Source organism: Cololabis saira, chromosome 1 (assembly GCF_033807715.1).
Source record: "Cololabis saira isolate AMF1-May2022 chromosome 1, fColSai1.1, whole genome shotgun sequence".
Classification (NCBI taxonomy): domain Eukaryota; kingdom Metazoa; phylum Chordata; class Actinopteri; order Beloniformes; family Belonidae; genus Cololabis; species Cololabis saira.
The window spans coordinates 37,860,177-37,884,165 of NC_084587.1; the positions used below are offsets into that span (position 1 = coordinate 37,860,177).

A 23,989-nucleotide genomic window follows, 5' to 3' on the forward strand; every position below is an offset into this window, starting at 1 on the left:
TGGCTGATTACCCAGCAGGCATTCTGTTATCCCCCATCCCCATCCAGCTGCGGAGGGCATTGTGGAAACCTCACGTCCAACAAGATGAGTCCAACTTTGGCTCTGTTGCTCTTCAGCCAAGCGGCTTTATATACAATCGCAACATCAGCGAAAGGTAAAATGTAAAAGACAACGCTTCATCTGTAATTTAGCATGAAATTCTTTGCTCCGACTTGTTTATGTACTACTGCGAGGAGTGTGCGTGACTTGGTATCAGTCAGTGTTCTGCATATGCTTGTATTTTGCAATATGTGGCAGATTGATGTGCAACACCAACAATAACGTGTGTGTAGCTTTCACAGATTGTAGCAAGGTCTTCAAATTTGATTATGGCGTGTTATCATCAACTTCCTTTTATTTTTTCTTTGATCAGTTTGTGGCCGGCCTCCTGTCACTGATGGGATTGATATTTCAACCCTTAAACGTGTGTTTGAGGTGGGAGAAGAATTGACCCTCACATGTGAGCAAGGGTACTTGGCTTCAAGAGCAACATCTTCCAGAATAACCTGCACTGCAACTGGAGGGTGGACACAGTCAACCCTGGCATGTTCCCGTGAGTGCACACTGGGTTCACGTGCTGTAACTTTACCTTGAAGTCTTTGGTTGGTTGGTTTGCTATTCAAGAATGGTGGAAGGGACTTAATAGCAAAGATTGTTGTTGCATTCTGCAACACATTTTTCACACTTTTTTCACACAATGGAAGCCTCTGTTTGATCAAATGAATTCAGTTCAGATCAATCTGTCCAGCTCAGTTCAGTTTAATATTTTATTAATCTCAAAAGTACATGATTTTATATTGAAGCATGTATCAGTTACGCAACATACTCTAATGTTCAAGTAATGTAATTATATAAATTAATAAGAATAATTGAAAAAGGAATAAAAAAATAACATATTTTCCCTTTTTCATGAAACAATCAAGTGATGAAAGATGTAAATGGTGCTCATAAACTCAAAGCAAATGTTAAAACAGTTCAAATCTCCAAAATACCTTCTCTGAATGCTAGAACACCCAAATACAAGGACAAAAGGCAGTTATGGCCCTAAAAGAATGGACGTCTTGTGAAATCAAGTCCGAGCTGCGCTGAAAAGGTCATTTCTGAGATGGAATCAGTTGTGACTCCAAATAAATATATCCTACAGATGACTCAGAAACAAGACATTCCTAATACATGCAGTATTGTTCATGTTGTAACTACTCTTCCGTAGCCAAGATGTGCACAGTTCCCAGAGCTCTGCAGCCGTTTGCAATGGGGAGGACAGAGGCTCCATTCAAGAGTGTGCTCAACTACACATGCGACGACGGGTAGGAGGGGGCGGGAGTGAAGTCCACGCTCACGCAGCTCATTTCAACTTGTGTTTAAAGTGCTGCAATTGAAAATGATGCCAGTTTTGATCTCTTTCTTTCATCAGATATGTCATGCAAGGGTCTAATGAGAGCCTATGTTTACATGATGGTACTTGGAGCCATCCACCACCTCTCTGTAAAGGTACTGCAGAGAAATAGGACAACAGGCTCCATCTGTGTTCACTGGAGAGCAAATGGATTTGATTAATTGCGTCTTAGTGGATTTTGAATGTAGTTGTGTTTCTTCTCACAGCTGTCAACTGTGCTTTGCCAAGGCCACTAAGAGATGGTAGAATTGTCCACGATAAGCCCGTCACAGGCACCACGATCATGTATGGCCAAGGCTGGACGTATGAGTGTAATCCACCTAAAGCACCAAGTTATGAGAGAGGAAGCTGCAAAGCTGATGGAAGTGCGACTGAACCACCGGTTTGTCAAGGTGAGCATGTCATGTGACACAAAATATTTATGTAATCTATATATTTCCATCACCATCTATCATGTTGCCCTGATCTAGACCAAAAAACACAATCCTGCAAAGCAGTGTTGTTAAGCTTGAAATCCTCTTTATCCTGTTTAATTCTTCTTGACAATCTCATTCCAGAGGTGAGCTGTGCCATCCCGACCAACATTCCCAACGGCATCATCACATTTGCTGTGATGAGACAGCATGGCTACAAGGAGAAGGTGAGGTACGCCTGCAATGAGCACTATACACTGGAAGGCCAGGCTGAGATACAGTGCCAAAACACAGGGAACTGGTCGTCAAAGCCCGTCTGCAGGGGTGAGTGATTAGAAAAAAAAGACTTATATTATACGTATACTCTTATTTTTGCATTTTATTCTTGCAAAAGATTCAAGAGATGTAAAAGTATCCTGTCTTTAGAATATTACATATTGTTATATCCTTTTGTGCTAATGAGTGAGTGAAGATTAAAATTAGCTTCAGACCAATACTCTATAATCCACATACTGGTTTTGTATGGTATTATGAAAATGTTTTAAACGATCTGTTTTCCCACCCAGCTCCCTGCACAGTCGGCATAAAAAGAGGTCGAGTGTTCTACAACGGTAAGAAGTACTGGATTTCAGACCTGAAACCAAACAGAGTCCTCCACAAAGAGCCCGTTGTCTTCTATTGTAAGAATAAGGTTGAGAAGTGCGGCTACCCTGTGGCCAGCGTCTGCAATGACGGAACACTCCCGATCCCAGCATGCTTTGAGGGTGAGTTCCTGCCACATCAGAGTTTCTCACTGCTTTGGTCACAGCACAAAGACTTACAAATGAATTTGGAAATGGCATTTTTCAATATTGAAAATATCTTAAAAAAATAAGGCTGAGTAACATATTTGCCTCTCTCTCTTTTCTTTCTTTTAGAACCAGGCAAAGTAGAGTACAACTTAAGGTCAAAAAACCTTCCATCTGAAATCAGAGCGTGTGCTGGTGGTCCCCCTGCAGGCCCGGCAAACTCTACAACACCTGCATGACTTCTTACAGAATGAGTTAATGTGCTAAAACAGGGATTATCATGTTTATTCTGTCATTTTGAACTGATGGTGGAAAAATGTGCTTGATAATTACAATAAAATGATGAAAGTATCTACTACCTGACCCTTACAAATAAAAGACAATAAAGAGAGCAGGTGATCTGAAGAAACATAACCTTTAATGAATCGGGATCTGTTCCATAAAGCACATTTTACATCCGCATCACAGATATAAATGAGGGCCACCCACAAAACTTTAATAAACATTAATGAAAATAATTCATTCCAGAAGGGTAATAAGGCTGGAAAAAGGGTATGACAGGTTGAGCAGATTAGCAAAGCACAGCGAGAGACAAGAGACACTATATGTTACACGCTGAAGTCAAGATGGATAACTGGCTGATGAAAACAATTTGGGTCAGAGACAAAAAAAACTATTACAAATGCTAAAAGCTTGAATATAGAACTCCTGGACTTCTTCTCTTGATTTGTGAAGTGTGTGTGTGTGTGTGTGTGTGTGTGTGTGTGTGTGTGTGTGTGTGTGTGTGTGTGTGTGTGTGTGTGTGTGTGTGTGTGTGTGTGTGTGTGTGTGTGTGTGTGTGTGTGTGTGTGTGTGTAAATAATATAATGAAAGTAAATAAATAAATAAATTAAATTATTAATTTGAAAAATAAATAAATAAATAGATAATTATCATGATATAATATAGCACGATATAATATAAAGTAATATAATTGGTTTGTGAAGTTGTTTCCCCTCTCATGTACTTGACACTGACAGAAAAATGAACAAAAAAAATAATTTGGAAACATTCCTGAAACCAAACCAAGTCTACCTGTGATCTACAATCGCCCAAGTTGTTTGACAAGGATTCACAGGAATATTCTCAGTTTTGGAATGATGTCTTATCTATATTTTTCCCACATGACTCCACTTGAAAAACAATTGCCGGAGGGATTGAAAAATTTGATTTTGAGACCTCAGAAATTAGGAAAAGCTACAGGACCCTCCCAAACTCAAAATAAGCAGAAAGGCTCCTGTGGCAGTAATCAAAAACAAGACAAGCTACAGAAATGTGTTTGTGCATCTGCTCAGAAAGTCTGGTTTACATTATTTATAATTGTGCCTACCTCTATGAGCTTCATCCAAGACATAATAATCTAATCTAATCAGGATTTGGTTGTTCTCTTTCCATTCACATCCATTACACTTTACAAAACATGAAAAACAAAGACTGGATTATTATTGTGAGTGGATTCTTTAGTCTAATGTGACCAGGACCAATTTGCATGGACCTGATAGTGAAGTAGAACGGTCTGCCGGGTCAACAGCAGTTGTTTGGGAGATGGTATTTATAGATGTGTTCATAAATAACCTCTGATATACCAGCCAGACGGCTGACAGCTTGTTACCAGAATCCTCCTGAAGTTTGACGGGAAGTTTGGTAACAATGTAAATCCAACAACTTCACACAAGAAACCTCAAGAAACGAGAGGAAAAACAGAGACAAACAATAATTCCTGACAAAAGTCCAATAAACTTAGTCTGGGTCAAGTAGTAAAAACCCTCTGAGCGAAGAGCAGCTGAAAACAATCCTCTCTGAAGAATCTACGTCAACACACACTTTTTACATGATGGTAAGAAACTCACTTTTCAGCTTAGAGTTCATGACGTTTCTCCACGGTAATATAGTTTTGAAAAATGTCAAATCAAAGTAATATTGTAAAGCATTTACCGGCTCCGTTACTGCACACACAAGTTGAAATGTTACATGAATATTTAAACTATGTGTGTACAAATTCATCACACTTGAAGCTTGCATATTTTCTCACTCAAAACATTATCACCACGCCTGGGAGATGTCATTTTACTTATTCAGCCTACAACTCCAGCAATCTGAGCTCTGTGTGACCATAACTACTCTATCAAGCCATACCGGATGTTGATCCTGAGAAACTACTCCATAAAAGTTCAAAGCCTCAATAGCAAGATAAAAAAAAAAACTAATCCTGATTGGAAATCAAAGCCGAAATCAACGGTTGATCGGTTGTGCAGTAGAGGAGCAGCGTACACCACTTTTGGAGTCACTTTTTGGAGTCACTTTTGGCCTCAAGTTCAGACTCTCTCCCCATTTCCCAACACTTCTGCTTGAATTAATGGGTTGAATATGGAGATTGATGTCAATCTCCTTACATGGTGCTTGCTCTGACAAAGCAAAGGACAGTAAAGTTGTGACGTTACTTTAAAACAAAAGCTCACGTACTGAGTGTTTATTGCTCCTGTTTATTCATTTTTTTTCACCTGAAATTTGTCTAACATACAGTATGATGAAATTATGATATATTGATTTAAGGTCTGTAAAGTAACATAGTGGAAATTGCCACAAGCCCGAGTGGAGCATAAAAACATCACTAATTGTTTTGTGACGCTGCAACAGCAAATGAATGTGTGCTGTTTGAGTTCCACTTCCAGTAAAATGTCAAAGATTATAAGTTGGAAATGGTACCAGAAAGAAAAGTAAAAGGTAGGTGACACTAAACAGTTACTCCATGCTGGTCTTATCTGTTTACTTTTAGAGAAACACAAACAACTGTGAAAACGGACACAGAGAGTCAGTATTTGAACCACGGGGAACGGGAAAGAACAGAGGAGCGTTTGTACTTTTTTGGAAACGACTGAACATCTGATGGCTTTGTTTCTGCTGTCTTCACTTCTGCTCTTTACCACTGTGACATCAGAGCAAGACAATGGTATTTCTGGTTTTTAATTTACCACTATTGACTGTTTATTTGACAATTTTTTACAGTTTTAAAGATCAAACCAACTCCATCTTTGTTTTAAAGAAACACAAGTAGTAATATTTCTCTGTCTTGTCAAGATAAAAGGCAATCATTCCTTTTCATTGAATGTGTTGTAGCTTTATTGGAGATACATTTTAATGCCTCAGAAGTATTGTTGTAATTTGATGTAATGAAATATTTTTATATCAGTTGCTTTTCCTCTGATTTTCTGACAATGTTTCAGGAAATGAGCGTAATCACATACAACATATTGAACATACTTTCATGTACATGATTACATGTTGAAAGGCTACGAGTAAATTAATAGTTTCATGTTAATTCTCATGTTGTGTGGTGTTATACTAGTTTTATTTCTTATTTTTTATTTTATTTTGCAAAGCCCATACTACATGTTGGTGGATCGTATAAAAAATGTATATTTAATATCTAACAGCACACGCAGTTGTTATTAAATCTCTCTCTCTCTCCTCTTTCTTTTCTTTTCTTTTAGTATGTTTTGTACCTGAGTTGGCTGCTAATCTTGAGATTGCTGATCACCAGGAATACTTTAACCCTGGTGTAGGGTTAGCACTGTCCTGTAAACTGGGATACACCCCTGTATCGGGGCCTCGCAAGATCATTTGCACTGTCAGCGGAGAGTGGACAAAAACCAAATTAATGTGCATACGTGAGTATCCCTTATACTAAAGAGATTTAGGTGCTGTGACAGATTTATCATGTCTAAATTCAACACAAATTATTAATAATAGGAACTGTAACTGTTAGTTGTACACACCGGTGGCACCTGCTTAGTATTTCTACATGCCGCACCTCCAGTAGTGCCAGTGGGCTGGCTGCAGGGTCCACCACTCATAGATGTTTCACCCAGTTAATCCCTGAACATCTCAGAGTGGCGGCACAGCGACAGGGATGCGTCTCTGCAGCCCGCTGCAGCCAGCATCAGGATCCTTCTTTCCCACAGGCCTTGTCCGTTCTTCTTCTTTGTCCTTCCTCCGTCAATTATTTGAGCTCCTTCCCCAGCCTGGCGCCGAGACACCTAACAGTCTCAGGTGCTCCCATTTAGTATCTGTACCACATAGGTACTACCCTGCATCCTGCTTTGGAGTACTCCGCTGCCCTATTTTGCCCTCTTGCTCTTGAAGACAGGTTCCATCCCTTCCTCTCATGGAACAGTCAGTTCCTCCTTGATGACGGTTCTTGCATTCTTTGTTCTTCTTGTCAACCGGAGTGCGACATCATACCTAAGGCTGGTTGCCGTGACTTCTTGAGGGAAATTTAGCAGCTTGTCTACATCAACTCTTCTGTTCCATTCACCTCCAGGAGGAAGGAAAGATCACTCCCCGTCCCCTTGTTGACCTTTGTCCCCTTGAAAGCTCATTGAGCCTTTGCAGGACAGCTGCAGCTATCTGAAGGAGGGTGCTAACATCACCCATGTGGCTCCATATGCCTGGGAGTGGCAGACACGATGGGGGTCTAACTTCATGATCCATTTGTTTTCTAACAATTAGGATGCTCTCAAATGCTGCTGTGAAGAGGATGGGACAGAACAACCCATGGTTTTCCCCTTGTCCAGCTCATGCCATCCTGTGGAGAGCTTTTAGATTCAGTAGCAGATGTGAAAGGTGCTGAAAGTAGTTAACAGGGTCTGGATACATGTTGGTATGTAGAAAAATTGGACAACAACACAGATGAGCTTGTGGGGAACAGAGCTATGGACATTGATAACTTCAAGCCAAACCCCATGAAGATCTTTCTTTTCCTGCCTTACTGCCTGGATCTGTTCCCAGAGCATAGTGGAGTGTCCCATGCAGCTGGGAAACCCTGCGATGTAGCAAGATCCAGACACCAAGGGTTCATTTTCCAGCAACACACACCACACAGCACAGTGGCCAAAGTCAGCTTGTTCATGGTTCTTTTCAGAACACAGGAAATATGCAGCAATAGAGGCATTGATTTCACTCTTATTTTATTCCAGCTGCCACTACTTTAAAAAGACAAAGTAGTGACCTTATTGGAAGCACCTGGTGCTGTTCCCTGAGCCTCTGCTCCACACCGCTGAGCTAATACCGAGTACTAACTATTCAATTTCTGGATCGAGTCTCATGTGGAACTAAGTTTTGTTGCAGTTCCTCGATTGACTGTTAGAGTTCGGGTCCAAAAGCGAGTCAATCTCCATTGACTCCCATGTTAATATGTCCAACTATAGAGCAGAAATAAACAGAAATAAAAATATTTTCAACCTGTTTCAAAAAAACATTTTGGTCTCAATCATTTGATTTCACATCCATGACAACTCTGGGGGGGGGGGGCACATTTTTTTTGTACTACACCAGGAGAGTTTATATAAAGCATTACATTTAATTCTAATATTATTGGTTGACAGTTGGCTCAGCCAATGGCTAGCCTTTATCACTTCCTCATTCATAATCATAGTGCTACCGTGCTTAGCAAAGCAACTTGCCATTTGTATTAACCAGTATCGGCTAAATGCGATGGACATTTTTTATTTTGTTGTCATCAACATCTTAAACATCTTCCACTGTAAATGTCTGCTGGCAGCTCTGGACATATTTCGTTGGAGTTTGGCTGAAGAAGCTGGAAAGAAAGCTAACTTTGCAGAGGGCCTGCTCCCATTAGATTCTCAAGAAACATGGCTGCACCCTGTACGAAGAAAAACGGGCTTCCAAACTTCTTGGTCTTCAGAAACCAATTGGTCACGTGATCTAAAGCATTGTCCATTGTTTTATACAGTCTGTGGCTAAAACCATAAACCGCCACCAGGGACTTTGCCTTCTGGGAGCTGGCGTCGAAATAGCTGTTTGCCAAAACAATAGCATAGATCAGTGTTTCCCAACCCTGGTCCTCGAGGCCCATGTCCTGCATGTTTTAGATGTTTCCCTTCCTCATCACACCTGATTCTAATTAATGGTCCTAATTAGCTTGTCATCAAGGTCTGCACAATTCTGTTGATGACACAGCCACTTGTATCACGGTGTGCTGAAGCAGGGAAACATCTAAAACATGCAGGACAGTGTGCCTTGAGGACCAGGGTTGGGAAACAATAGCATAGATGGTTATGCGCCCGCCACCACAGAGAAGAACATCTTCCCTTCCACATTCAGCTGGGCTAGTCCTCTGAACTGGCTGGGGTTCTGAGAGTTTTTCTTTTTAGTTCATATACCCTATAGGGTAAGCGTTTTGGTCTCAGTGCAGATGCAGATCTCACACCCTTAACCCCCTACTTGACTTCGGACCATCTTGGAGAAGTCGTGTTAAACCTTGTGGCGGTCTCTGGAGGCAGAGGGATATATCCCGAGGCTCCAAGGGGACTCTCCTTTCGACTGTTACTGAGCTGATTGTGTAATCCTCCAGCTCCTGCTTGGTGGAGGGCAGTTTTCTTTTCCTCAAGCAATCTTGGGTGGGTGAGTCTGGTTTTGATCTGTCTACACAAATTTTCCAAGCCCTCCTTCTCCTTGTTCTTGGCTTTATTCCTAGCTTTCCACAGCATTTGCAGCTTCTTTGCCAGGTTGAAGAGTTCTCTCTCTCCTCTCCCACTCTACCTGGGGGTGATGACGACGGAAAATGTTCCCCGTAGATCACCTTTTAGCATTCTCTGGAGGGTTGTTTACTTGTTGGAGCTACTTTGTGCTTCCTTGTTGCTGACTCTCTAGGTCACTTGACTGTCCCTTGCTATCACCAGGTGCAGGGACAGGATCAATAGTACTGTGGTCTTAAACCTGGCTTTGATACCTTCCTGTGTGACCTGTTGATGCTGAGAAAGCCTACAACAGGGTGTTGTTGCAACATTTGGTTTTTCCCCAGTAGGTTGTTACTTTGGACAAGTCAGAGCTGCATTCTCTGGAGATCCTGTCATCACTTGTCATAGCTTTTCCAGACATTGCCATGTTATCTGTCCAGGTTGGGCACTCCTCCATTTTGCCTGCTGGTGGACTGCCTGCCACGCTGCCTCCTTCTTAATGTGCACATAGTTCATTTATGGAGTCCATGTAGCATAGACTACATGAATGTGTGGAAAGGGGAACTAACTCCTCAAGGTGCATTATTTCCTAGATACCAGCCATTGTTTTCTGTTATAATTATTAACACTAATATTTTGTTATATTTGTATTGCTTATTCATATGAAATAGTCTTGATCACTTGTAAAGTTTTTAGAGCTATATTAATCAAAAATGTGGATCACAAAGTTTAATCTGATTGTTTTCTTTCCTGCAGCAAAGAGATGTCCCTATCCCGATGCACCATCTAATGGAGATTTGTACTATGAGGATACAGTGTACCAGAGTGAGATTAACTACACCTGTAGTGAAGGGTAAAATCTTTTTTTTATTGTGTAAGACTGATCAGCAACCAATGACAAACAAAGAAAGTGAAACGGTTATTGCACTCTTACACACACACACACACACACACACACACACACACACACACGTACACACACACACACACACACACACACACACACACACACACACACACACACACACACACACGTTCTTATACACATATAAATATATGTGTTTTATGCAACAACAAAAAAAAACTTTTTACGAGATAGGCCACATAACTCTTGATAGTATAAGGTAGAGCATAATTAGTCATTATCTCGACTCTACACTGATATGTTTCATGTTTAACAAACTTCAAGTCAATATGTTGTGTTTATTTTAAGCATGAACTAATTGATTAATTTGACACTGCACAGGTATATGTTGACTGGAGCCAGCAATGCTGTGTGCCAGGCCAATGGAACGTGGAGCACCCCTGTGCCAGAATGCATAGGTATGTAATATATATATATATATATATATATATATATATATATATATATATATATATATATATATATATATATATATATATATATATATATACACACATATATATATATATATAGCATAGCAATTACTGGACATATCATGAGACAGCAACTTCCAGATAATTCTTTACTTTTAAATAAATCACCAAAATATCTTGTCTTTAAAACTGAGAAAACAAAATTCAGCACAAAGCTCAGTAATGCTAAAGAACTACAAACAGACAGTACAAACATATCCAAACATGAGCTGCCATGTTGTATTGCTTGCGTTGCAGCTGTGTCCTGTGCGCTGGCTCCGGTCCCACAGTTTGGAATGGTCATTTATGATAAAAGGGTCAGAGGGAGCACAACTGATTATCGTACCACTGCAGTCTATATATGTCGGCCCCCATATGCAGTCTTTGGCGATCCAATAGCAGAGTGCACAGCAAATGGTACCTGGACCAACACACCTGAATGTCGAGGTATGAAAGTTGTATACGAAGAGGTTGATGCCATATGAATAAATAATCAAACGTTTGTTTTAAAGTAATGTGACATAAGAAGCGTTATCCTTTTATAATGAAGTGACTACATTGCTCCTCCGCAGTAGTGACCTGCCCTCCACCAGAGAACATTGAAAGAGGCTACATGTCAAGCAGTGGCAAGCCAGATTACGATTACAAGGAAACAGTCAAATATGGCTGCGAAGGCGACCACGTACTGGTGGGGAATTTGGAGATTGTTTGCCAGGCAGATGGGACATGGTCTGAGAAGCCATCCTGCAAAGGTAGAAGTGCAAAAACCTGTTACTTTACAGACTCTGATATTAGCTGTGAGTTGTCATTTTCTTCACCTGTTCACCTCAGAATGAATCCTGTTGTTTCTGTCAGCAGTCACATCATCAGTAAACAGTGAGCTCAATTCATTGGCAGCCATACATGCCCACAGCGTTACACTACCTCCACCATGTTTAACACATGACATGGCCTGCTTTGGATTATAACCTCCTCATTTTCTCATCTACATTTTTGTCTTCCCATCATGCTGATACTAATAATTAACCCAGGTTTCATCTGTCCAAAGAATCTGATTTCAAAACATAGGAAATCGTTATTTATTTAGATGTTTTATGCCGAAGTCTAATCCAGCTGTCCTACATGGTTGCCAAGGGTTTGCACCTTCTTGTAAACTCTCTGTATTTACATTCATTAACGTTTGTCTTGATTGAACAATGATACGTTTACCTTCTCTCAGAGTATTCTTGACTTCTGCTGGGGATGTGAAGGGGTTTTCTTTGTCATTGACAGGATTCAGTGTTTTAGGTGTTTTCCATGGACTTCAAGGCCTTTTGGTTTTGTTGAGTTCACCAGTGCTTTCCAGTGTGTTGCTATGGCTACACTTAAAACTTTTGATATCGCTCAAACAGATTCATATTGGGTTTTGTTTTTTGTTTTTTTGTTGTTTTTTTCAGCCTAATGATAGCCTCCTTCACTTTTTTTTTTTTTAGATCTCCTTGGACTTTATATTAGTATCTCCAGTCAAACAGTTGCCAAATGCCAACTTATCTGATATCAACTCATTGCTTCATTTCTTTTTGTCTTTCTTTTAACTTTGGGCCCCTGTTAATTTAGCAACTTTGCATTAAAATGACTAAAAGGCAAAATGCCATATTATAGATAGATACAGTAGATAGATGGTTAGAGCACATCTTGACTGTTTTATTTCTAATCCATTCTGTCGGTGTATGTCTGACAACAAAATCATAAATGTCTGTATTTAACATTTAGATTTTAGACTTATCTTTCTAAAGGTTATAAAATATAACTTAAACAATAATTTTGATAAACCAATATAATGCATTTTACAAAAACTTAATATGTATGATGCAGTGATTCATAATGCAATGCCAGCAGTAATTGTATTTATTTATTGTAATTCTGTCACTTATAGCTCCTTGTAGTGTAGGTATACAGAGAGGAAGAATTTTACACAAAGGAAAAAAAATCTGGGTGAAACATCTCCAACCCAACCTTGTCCTACACCAAGAGGTTGTCTCAGTCTACTGCATGAACAAGGACAGAAACTGTGGCTATGCTGTCCCAACCCAGTGCTTCGATGGGACACTCAGAATTCCTGAATGCTTTGAAGGTAAGGAACATTTTGATATGAATAAGATCATACAACAGAACCAACAATGGGGTGTGAGAGTTTTGTTTTGTCCTCAGTCTTAATTGACTAAAATGGAAGAAGGAGCTGAAAAAGAAAATGCTGTAATCAACTTGATACAGTTCAACCAGAAAATCCATAATATGGAACCAAGTTAGACATCGTACTTGCAAAGCATGCTCTTAATCAAAATAAAGATCAATGCAATTACACATATACAATTTTGGAAATATAATAAATGTCTAAGCAAGTTCAAAAAAAGCTCTAATATTGTATTATTTTGTTTTTCTCTAGTTTTTTATTTGAAGATGAAAAATAATGTGTACCTTTCTGCTTTTTGTTGCCATATCATGATCACAAGATGATAAATGACAACCTCCACCCCTTTATTATAATTGGTTAGGATCAGCTGGAGCTTGTTTTATACATGTGTCTGTTTCTTCCTAGAACCCAGTGCGCTTCAGTATAACTTAAATGCAAGTTCACTGCCATCAGAAATTGAACAATGCTGAAACAGTGGTTGATCCTGCCTCTCCCGAGATCACTGGAGGATGGAAAAGATGACTGTTGTGCTCCCTGAAATAAAGAATATGGTTTTATGCAACTTTATTGTATGTAATGCAATGCAATAAAATCAGTATTCAGTACTTAATTCTACTAAATTTAAGCAGAATCATTCTTCATTGGAAATGTATGTTTTTTTATACATTGTACTTTTTCCCTTTGAGACAATGAGGGAAATGACCTGAATAAAGACACCAAGTATGATAATTTGCATAATTCCAGTTTTTGACACTGTGAATATGTGGAGTATAATAAATAATTACTCAATTATGTGTACTATATATGTGCACTGTGCAGGTATAGATAAAGGACGGATGGATGGATGAATTCATACTAAATAACATAATACTAACAAGTTATTAATTAATCCATTTAAGATTTAGGTACAATCATTTCCCTAATATTGCCAATTTAACAGCCAAAAATTACAGGGACTTAAAAATATTGCAAACTGCCTTTAAAATGTGACATTTACAGAAGCAAAAATATATTTATGAAAAATAATTTCCAAAGTCTATATTGTAAAGAATAATTGGTGCTGTGGTTATAAATCTATCTATCTAAAACCATTTTTAAAAAACAATTGAAAAGTAAAAGAGTTAAAAAACAGAGACATACATCAAATGCGATGTAACAGCGTTACAGTAGTCCAGTTCACTGAAGATAAAAGCTTGGACAAGTTTTTGAAAATTCTGCTGAGACATCCTTTAATCCTAATGCAGTTTCACGGCTGGACGCTGTTTTTTCCTTTTTCCATTCTATGAATTTATATTCTGTCATATATTATTGAGTTAATTTTGATTCTGTAAGTTTACAGTGTTTCCTCTGTAAACGAAACACCATAGTTTATAGTTATTAATACTACTGGTGGTGGTAGTGGTGGTAATATTATAAGATCACTTCTGCTGCGGGATGTTCCTGTGGTCGGGGTTCCAGCCTCAGCTGCTGTTCGTGTATTCTCGCGAGATCTTCGGCTATTCACGTTCCTGCGGTCCATCATGGCGGCGCTGTATGAGGGGTACACGTTGTGCGGACTTGTTTCTGATAAAACTCTGTCAACTTCGGGTATTCGAGGACTTGAGGAGGAGAGAGACAGCGACCATGTAATCGTCACCGACACAACCAGATCTGTGACTCTGTATAAGGTAACGTATAGACTTTTTTGGAGGGGGACTCGGTGAACTAGCCGGTCGGCGCAGCCATAGCAACGCGTGTTAGCATCCTCGGCTATCGTCAGTAAAACACATGGAGCCATAATCTCTGACAAAACTAGACGGTACCGTACAGCCCATGCAGGACACTCACACCTTCCTTAAAAATAATCAACAAACACCGATTCGTTTTTGGATATGTTAAGGTATGGTCCAACACACATCCAGCACGTCTCACTTAAGAGGGTGTTTTGAACTGGAAGCTTTAGCTCATACCTTGTACTGCTGGATACATACAGTAGATTATTTCAACCAACGTCTGGGTTTGCTGTGCTTATTGGTGAAAGGAAGACGTTGAAACCAGTGGTTTGTGTCCCCCGTGTTGTGGCAGGTGTCAGACCAGAAGCCGCTGAGCAGCTGGACGGTGAAACAGGGACAAACCCTGACCTCTCCAGCAGTCTACAACCCACACACCAAGGAGTACGTTGCAGTCTCGGATAACAAGGTAGTGTATTGTATGAGCGAGATGACTACAGAGACTCTGGTTCTTGCAAAGCATCATCCACATTAGGGCTGTTCGATTTTGCCCAAAAATAAAATCTCGATTTTTTTTCTCTCAAAATCCGATTTACGATTACGATTATTTTGTGAATTGACAAAAGGCAAAGAAATGATTTCAAATATGCAGTTTTTTTATTGAACATTTGCCCCATTGGGCTTTAAGTGCAAACTTTGCTCTTATTAAACCAAAAATGAATGAATAAAGTGCAAAACTCTGTAAAATAAGTTGAAAAAAGTTTTAAAAAATATAATAAAATATAAAGTTTTATCTCTGGAAAAAAAAAATCAGCAAATCAGCACTTGCAAACATATAGTAAGTTATATTTCCAATTAAATAAAACAAGACATTTTCTAATTAAACTAAACTGGGTCTTTGCATGCTAAATAATAATGCAACCCATGAAGGAGGTAGAGGTGTGTAATGTCAGTCATTACATTTGCTATTCACATTTGCAAGTTTTTTGCAAGGAACACGAGCCGGTCTGGCTTGAGGGATGCCCGGTGGCATGTTACAACGCCCCCTCCTACACTAAAGAGCCTCTCCGATGGGGCACTTGTCGCAGGTATTGAGAGGTATTTCCATCAATCATTAATATGGTATCAATCATTAATATGTGTGCAGACAAGGTAAAAAATAAAATAAAAAAAGTGAAAAATCGATTTTACGATTTTCACGTTTTAACATCGTTCTAATTACATAATCGCGATTACGATTTAAAATCGATTAATCGAACAGCCCTAATCCACATTTAGTGAACATCATCATACCTGAGTTAGAAGGAAAACACTCCTACCACGATACTCTATTATGAATCAGTTTTTTATCTTTTCTATCTCTATGAATTTTATGATATTTACAAGTAGGGCTGGGCGATATATCTAGTATATTCGATGTATCTCGGATTCTACTCTGTGCGATGTACAAAATGACTATATCGTGAATATTCAAGTATACATTGTCACGCATTTGCTTTTAGCCGCGGGCATTAAATTACAGGCTTTTCTCACTCTCTCGTCTCTCCTTCCCAGAGACATAAAACAAGTGCACCTAGTTACATACGTCAGTCACGTGCTGTCGTGCGTGCATCGTCATACGCCCCCTGCCCAGCTGCAGGTGTGGGCGCTGCTGTCCTGTTAATGTAGACATATAGAATCATCATACTGGTATGATTGTATGCATCAAAGTGTTAATTCAAGGCTAAGGCAATATATATATACATATATTTATTTATTTATTTATTTATATATATTAACAGGTTCACATTGCTTTACTGTGAACTCCCTAATTTTCACCCCACAATGTTTGATTTTTTTTTTTTTTTTTTTTATGTTGTTGATTCATTCTTTGCTTTACTTGCTCCAAAGTTGTCATCACAGGTGGAATCCTCAGAGGTCTCTGTAACATTAAAGGCTTTTTGTTGATGGTGTTTGCTTTTTTCAGGTGATAAGAGTTTGGAAAGAAGAAGATATAGTATTAGACAAGACCTTCAAAGCAACAGTAAGTCTGAATGTAGTTGTTTATATTGTTTTTATCTTTAGCCTCACAGAATCAAACGGAAGTTAAAATTATTACATTTGAAATTATTTAATTTTTTTAACGACTCAGGCAGTAACACCGAGCATATAGGAAGCTGCTGATCCTGTCATTCGATTTGAGCATGCTCATTATGAGAATTGACTAAATAAAACAGCTGAAAGACAATTCTTCTTTCTTCACTACTAACATAAACATCGTTTAGTCACATTAGGCATAATACGAAACAATTAAAAACATGTTAATTGCTCTTACACTTCTTCAAAACGCTTTTCGTCATCAACCTAAAATAGATTAGTCTTTGTCTCTGTTTATTGTTGACAAGTTGAACGGATTCTCATTTCTACCTCCTCTGTTTCTTTTTCATAAGGTGTCAGGAGATGTTTGGAAGGTGCACTGTGCACGTGAAGGGGAGGCTGTGGTCTTGTTTCGGAGAGGAGCTGTGAGACTGCTGGACTCCCTGCTGGCAGCTCCCCAGCAGCCCATCGAGGAAGTCCTGGCCGAAGAGGAGGCCATCAGGTCAGTGATAAAAGTAGCTGTTTTTATAAATGTGACGTACAAGGAGAATCTTGTGCATGAAAAAATGTGTATTTCAAAACCAAACCACCTGGTTATACTTTCTTTGCAAAATGTTGTTAAAACAAAGGTGGCTGGATCACACTGGTAAGAAATTTACTCTTGTTCCAACATTTTAAAATGTGAAAAAATGCTCAGGGTTGTCCATGTTGTTTTTCATTTAATTAAGTATTCTCCTTTTGTACAATCAACATTTCTCAATCTTAACATCAGATATGTTGTTCTTCTAACAAAAACTTAAGGTTTCAATGATATACATGGCAAAACTTGGATTTATTTTACTTTATTATGTCTCAATCAGTTTCTAAGAAACAGGCCATTGGTAAGGAGCTAGCAGGGCAGTCGTGCAGTGTTTGATGTCTAGGAATATTTGGGTTTTCACATATAGCTCATCTGAGTTATATCAGGAAAAATTTCAGAACTGCATTATGTATGAATGTTTTATTTTTTTAATAAAACAGTTGACAGTTAAATGTGGTGTTTAATGGTGTCTTTTTCTTTTTGTCTGTAGATGGAGCACCAGCATTGTGGCAAAGACGCAGCAATTTGTCATATTTATTACGGAACAGGTAACAAGATTTCTGCCATCAAGCTTTTTATCTAAGACCTGAAAATTGAGAATTCATTTTTCATTGCCCTTGTTTAGCAATATTAATCTCTGACAAATGTTAAAGCCCTGGCGTTCTATGAACATTGGCATTCTGTTGTTGATACTGATGTTTTTAAATGCTTGATTGGCTTGAATTTCTTTCACTGTCATCCTACAGAAAGGAGAACATTTCCTCTACCTGCAGAGACTGAACCCCAACTCTCTTCAGAGGTACCGGTTGGAGGGAGAAGAACCTAATCTGTCCCCACTCAGCTTCTCTGCTTCCTGCAAAGATGAATATATCTGCCTCATTCATCTCTGTAAGTGTGAATTTAAATGCACCTAATAGGTTTGCAGATTAAGAAAACAGACAAGGAGACTAGAGCACTTACATTCTAAATTTGGGTGGGTGGGGGGCGATGGGTAAAAGAAAACCTTTAAATTTTGGGACCTTTTAAAACGACAGGCCGCACCCATTTAACTCTCCATCCTTATAATTAACGAGGCAGGCACTAGTACTTAATTAACCTGTAATGTCTTTCCTTACTAAGATTTTCTACCTCTTTATTATTTTTCTGGTACAGTCCCTAATGGCCACGTATACCAGAGTGTGATCTCTGTGCGGGGCCCTGCAGCTGACGAAAAAGCCTGTGCTCTTCCATTGCCCCGGAGCCTGGTTCTAAATCTTCCAGTTGGGGAAGGTTTGCTGGAAGCGGCATCAGCCGTGATCCTGGATGATTGTCATATAGCTGTTGTGGGGGCTCCACATCCCTCTGCTGGAGCTGGCAAAGGTAAACGTAGTTTAATCACAATATCTGAAACCTCATTGAATGCAAAGCCAACTTTACAGTACCTTGTGTGGCTCTATTATTATCAAAAAGTTTTTCTTTTTCTTTTTTTTTTCTTTCAACATCATAGGTTTACAGTCTCTCTGTTTTTCCATTTCAGACTATCTCTGCATCTGGAATACTAATTTTCAGACACTTCAAGCTGGAATAGAGATGGCGGGTAAAATCTACAGACAGGTGGGAATATGATCATATGATCTGCTTCAAATGTGTTTTTATGTTTCTATTCTCTGCTAAGGTTAAGTCACTGAAGCAGTAATGCTGATCATATGCTCCTGGAGCCTCATGCATGTTTTAAAACAGTTTTGCTGACGGTTTTAGATGTAGACATGAAAAGGCCAAGGTTCCCTGTCCTTCCAGCTGGTGCGTGCTGACGGAGGACTGTATGACTTTGGTAGAGTATTGCTTCTGCTCTCCACTGTGAGGGGGTTCCCTGTCCCTACTCACAACTTTACAGCAGTTTACAATGCTCTCAAGTGGGGTATAACTCCACTAGTTGAACATCTGTGCACCTCCTTCACCTGTGCCACTGAAGTAAATTTTATCTTATTTTTTCATCTCTAATATAGCTGTGGAGCTATTCAAACAGGTTATTTATTCCACATGGGAAAAGCCTCTCTGTTATACCATTTTCGTGTCCCAAATCTTCCCTCGCCTCTGCTCTGGGAAAACTCAGAAAAGCCAAGACTGAAGGTGAGTAAAAACAATCAGCTGTTCCTCCAGTTAAAGCTGCTCAAAGGAAATTTTTCATGCAAAAAAAAAAAACAGTTTCAGTTTCATTTGAAGGTTTATTTGATTATGTTAGGAAGTGTTGTCTTACTCTCATGATCTCTCTTCCCTATTGCCAGCCAAACCACAAAAAAACAGTCCTGGTCATCTTTTATAAGACCTGCTTATCGTTTTACGTTCCTATCATACGTGGATGATGCTGAAACTTGCTCACATGACGGAAGCGACAAATGGTGCTTTCACGCTGGCACCGTTTAGGTTGGCCCAAAGGAACTCTGCTCTGCCATGTGCGTTTTAAGGAAGCACATGAACAAATATGGCAAAAGAAAGTAACGCTAGCAGTTGCTGACAAACTACTTCGAGCAACAGTTCCATATATGTATGGTTTGTTTGGAGTTGGTCAAACAAAAAATTGAAGAAGAAAAAAAGTCAAAATGCATATTTTCTGTCTATGCTTTTTAGTAGTGTTTTAGTGATCAATAGGAAACAAATCTGAAATCGGTGTTTGATACGAGATGATGGAAATGGATGGAAGGGAAAATGTAAGAAGGGATCTGTTGTAGTTTGTAACATTTATGGTGGACATTTGAGACATTAATCCAGTACAAAGTTTGTTAAATAAAACTTAATTCTTTAATTAAACATAAGGCGTCGACATCACCTCCAGGGATCAATGTCTGTAAATTGCAGTAAAACACAGATTCCTCAGATCAGCCTCATGAGATCTGTTAATGTAAATGTGTATTAGTTTAACTTTTGATTAAACACTGAAGTTAATATTTCTTTTATATAAATGCTTAAGATTTGTTACACAAACTGGTGTCATCAAATGAAGTATGTTTCTATCAACGACGTGACAACACCTCACACACTGAACTGAATTTAAGGGATTATTTGTAAACTATACGTGCGATTACGGAGGTAATCACCCCCAAGAGGTGGGTGTAGTCTGACAGCAGTCTGGTTATTCATAATAAATTAAGGGAAATGCATAAGTCTAGTTTATTTTTGTTTTTAAAAGAAGTCTTTTGTAATTGTTTATCTTCCAGGGCAATGGCGTCTTGCTAGTACACCAGTGGTGTGTTTCAGTAATCTAGCTAGTCATCTATGGTCGTAATTTGTCATTTGAATGATTATCAGATAAAAATGAAAAAATATATAGTTAATACAATTTTCGCATAGTTGGAAAATGACTGCTCTGCAAAAAAATAATAATAATATTGCTTGATTTTTGATGCTGTTTTTTTTTTTTTAAACTGGTGGTAGTTGATACATTTCTGAGCTGTGGAGCGAACATACAGCGCAGTGAACTGATTGACATGTGACAAAGACAACATCAATGTGGTTTTATTTTATCTGATAAGATATGAAAATGTAATAATACAGGCTGTAAATGGAATATTCAGGAATTAAAAATATGCAGACGGTGATCTGTTATGTTTTCATCCGTGCGACATTGAGGACCCGATGAACAGTGCTAACAAAATAACTCAGTAGTTTAATTTGCTGATTCTTTTTGTCAGAAAAGAATATTTAGGTTTTTTAAATACCTGGCAAGACCTCAGTACTGTCCGAAAAGATAATTCAAGTGATAAATTCACTAGATAGTTCTCTACAAATGATTCTGTATATGGTTTTGAAATACTGCAGGCCCCGGGTTGTTCTAGTCCAGTGCAAATAGGGCAGTAGTCGGCGTCTTCAAAGCTGCTCAGCCTCCACGCCTTTAGTACATGAATGTGACTTGAAGCAGATGTCATACATCAGAAGAAAAACTTGACGCTTTAGTGCACTCCTGCAGAATAAGCACTTAAAATTGAAATGATGTGCAGCTGTGTATGAGGTTTATTTTAGTCATCATTTAAGGTACATTCTGCATGGAAAATGTTTGTCCTCGCCCACCACTTTGTTTCTTTAACTTTCACAGAGTCCAAACCTCCAGTTTGTGTCCCCTCTTGGAGTAACATTCTGCATGGAGAGAACGCTCAGCCCCCTAAACTTGTGGAGACCAGAAAGATGGTATGTTGGGTAACTGTTTTAAATGACTTCATCTATAGCACATTCGCTCCACAGCTCTGACCAAAACTAACGGTGCAAGAAAGAAACCTATACTCTGTATGAATTAGTTTACTTGAAATCACTGAATTTCTTTAGCTTTTGATGAGATTCACTAGTAGTTTTGTAAATCAGTTTTTATAGTTTGACATGTCCTGAGTGGAGTCTTAACAAAGGAGTAATGGTTCTTTTTCTGCCATCAGTGTTGTCATGACGATCCCAAATTTGTTTTTTTCCTTCCATCCAGAGATCAACTCGCAAGACACAGTCGGCTCTAACCACCGAGCAAGTGCTAGAACTCGTCAAGGTATAACATCTCTAGCAGTTTGCATTCTACAACTTACCGGATTCGACAGAAAAATACCAAACAATGCTAAGATTACAACATAATGCATTTCCTCTTGTAGACCATACCAGTTGAGGAGGTCCAGAGAGAGGTAGAGGGACTCTTGTCCAGGCACGACCTCCAGGACCTGCAGCCCTTCTTGGGACAGCTAGCATTGACCCTGGTGTCTCGGAGTCTGGCTGATCCAGCTTTCTACACGTCCAGCAGCTTGGCACAGCTCGTGCGCACTCGGTGTCTGTGCCACAGGTCCGTACAGTCATGACAGTGGTCACTTGTCTCTATTTTTATACTTTTGTGAAAACCTGAATTTTACATAAAAGAGAACCAGCAGTATTTCTGTTGAATGTAACCTACCATCTCTATATTCAACAGTGTGTGTCCTGATCTCGTGTCCTTGGCCCTTGAAAGGAAGGATTACTTCTTGTGTCAGCTCTGTTTACAGTTCTTCCCTGACATCCCTGAGGCCATCACCTGTGCCTGCCTAAAAGCATTCATTGGGTAAAATTGATAACTGTGTGGCTTGAAACTATTGTTACATTAACTTGATTACACTCATTTAATGTTTTGATCCAAATTTACCAAGTCATTTATTACATAGCATCAAATAGTTCAGCGAATAACGATTTTCCTCACACTTTTCTTGCAGTTTATCAGATGTTGATGCAGAGAAGTTGAACTTGGAGCCGGACAGCGTGTCTTTCATGGAAGCCATAGTCTCGAAACACTGCGACCAAGTTGGCTTACAGAACGGTTTTAGCCCCACTTCTTTTGAGGACAGCTCAGATGCCATCGGTGCCCAGATGCGAAAACAAGACAAGAATGCCCCGTCGTCACTGGAGCAGATTTGCCCAGTGGGAGTACAGAAGGGTGCTCTGATGTATCCTCCCAGCTTTTGTTATAATAATGATGATCTTGTTGAATGGCATGTTTGTAAATGATGTATAATGATATGGTTTTTGAAAATGCATTGAATTATGAAAGAATGAGGCCTTAACTCAGTTTGCATAGAAATGAGGTCGTGCAGATGGCCTATAGTGACACTTTCCTCCTCCCACATCTAAAGGATCTTTCCTCCCAACATGTTGTTGTGAGTAACAGCTAACCAGTTTTCCCTGTCTTTAAATTGAACCAGGCGGTACTGAATTTGTGTTAAGTAATGGTCTTGCCATTTCTCTCTCTCTCTCTCTCTCTTCTGATCAGCTTTTCCTGCAGTACCTGCAGTTTCTTTACCTACAATATTCCCAAGATAATTTTGCACAGATGCACACGTTCAGATCACCAAGTCTGAATCAGGTTTGTATCGCATTTGATTTGGTATTTTAAATGGTCCTGCTTGAGTAAAGACATTTCCTCTGCAACATATTCACCACAGAATAACTACACAAATGGTGAAATGTGATCCACTTTGAGAATACATTACATTTTCAACCTCATTCTCCTCTGTGCTTGAGTACAGGTTGTGGATTGGGTGTGCATGCTTCTGGATGCCCATTTTACTGTGCTGGTGATGACTCCAGAGGCTAAAGGCTTGCTGCTGAACCTCCACAATTTTGTTGAGTCTCAGGTAAAAAGTTTTCTTAAATTTTTATATTGCAACATAATGCAAAGTACTCCAATTTTACATGTGACAAGATTTTCGGATATAAAGATTGCATCTTTTGTCCTCAGGTGAAGCTGTTTTATGAGCTTGGGAAGATTGAGGGAAGTCTCCAAGAGCTTGATAAGATGAAGGTGAAGAAAGATGATGGACAATACTCCATTGAGGTCATTGAGCTGTTTTAGAAAGTTTACAGAATTGTTTTAATAAATTCCAACTTTGAATTTTTCAGATGAAGTTGTTTGAAGAATGTTTATTGCCCCAAACTGTTGTCTGGCACAGATGCTTGGTATAATAAATGTTTTACTGAATGTTGGGCGGGGGAGGGCGGGGCCTGTTATAACTTTGGTATTAAATCTGCTGCAGATCTCAATGAAACATTTGCTAGATATCTTGAAGTTGGTAGAATTTGCACCGGTGAGATGATACAGTTGCGTTCAATTCCCTGGCCACAAGTGCTATAATGGGTAATTATGGATTAGTAAAATGCATGTCAAATTCATGTTGTGACATTATGTTTTATACTATTGTTAATGGGGGTGGGGATGTTGAACCTAATGTCTATTTGTCAATCTCAGTCATGACTTTTACTGTTTTGTACATGAAAGCCCTTTATGTTGGATATAAATATATAAAATTATAAAACAGCTAATCCATGTGTACAATTTTTCTGTTTTTTTTTTTTTGTTTAAAGCTGTTGTCAGATACACTGTCTTCATTCTATGTTATATCTTGGTTCAAATCACACCTCTGCTTGTCAGAAGCGTTTGATGTTTAAAG

The 23,989-nt window shown here is 39.0% G+C and overlaps 3 protein-coding genes across 3 annotated transcripts; all 3 read left to right on the forward strand.

Annotated features, from left to right (window-relative positions):
* Positions 1 to 2,987, forward strand: LOC133452799 (beta-2-glycoprotein 1-like). Its single transcript, XM_061732449.1, has 8 exons — positions 1 to 154; positions 413 to 592; positions 1,250 to 1,346; positions 1,454 to 1,530; positions 1,642 to 1,827; positions 1,993 to 2,172; positions 2,415 to 2,612; positions 2,766 to 2,987. Exons 1-8 carry the CDS (start codon positions 85 to 87, stop codon positions 2,873 to 2,875), a joined length of 1,098 nt encoding a protein of 365 aa, XP_061588433.1. The 5' UTR covers positions 1 to 84; the 3' UTR covers positions 2,876 to 2,987.
* A 2,518-nt stretch (positions 2,988 to 5,505) lies between these two features.
* Positions 5,506 to 13,445, forward strand: LOC133452808 (beta-2-glycoprotein 1-like). The gene is made up of 8 exons (XM_061732461.1): positions 5,506 to 5,625; positions 6,167 to 6,343; positions 9,911 to 10,007; positions 10,401 to 10,477; positions 10,790 to 10,978; positions 11,104 to 11,283; positions 12,447 to 12,644; positions 13,110 to 13,445. The coding sequence occupies exons 1-8, from the start codon at positions 5,562 to 5,564 to the stop codon at positions 13,172 to 13,174; spliced, it is 1,047 nt and encodes a 348-aa protein (XP_061588445.1). The 5' UTR covers positions 5,506 to 5,561; the 3' UTR covers positions 13,175 to 13,445.
* Positions 13,446 to 14,075: 630 nt separating this feature from the next.
* Positions 14,076 to 23,881, forward strand: nol11 (nucleolar protein 11). The gene is made up of 18 exons (XM_061732473.1): positions 14,076 to 14,371; positions 14,769 to 14,882; positions 16,380 to 16,436; positions 16,843 to 16,991; positions 17,560 to 17,617; positions 17,816 to 17,957; positions 18,222 to 18,428; positions 18,586 to 18,662; positions 19,055 to 19,178; positions 21,139 to 21,230; positions 21,514 to 21,573; positions 21,674 to 21,858; positions 21,985 to 22,110; positions 22,259 to 22,489; positions 22,621 to 22,699; positions 22,813 to 22,905; positions 23,069 to 23,176; positions 23,281 to 23,881. Exons 1-18 carry the CDS (start codon positions 14,225 to 14,227, stop codon positions 23,392 to 23,394), a joined length of 2,163 nt encoding a protein of 720 aa, XP_061588457.1. The 5' UTR covers positions 14,076 to 14,224; the 3' UTR covers positions 23,395 to 23,881.
* Positions 23,882 to 23,989: the final 108 nt, after the last annotated feature.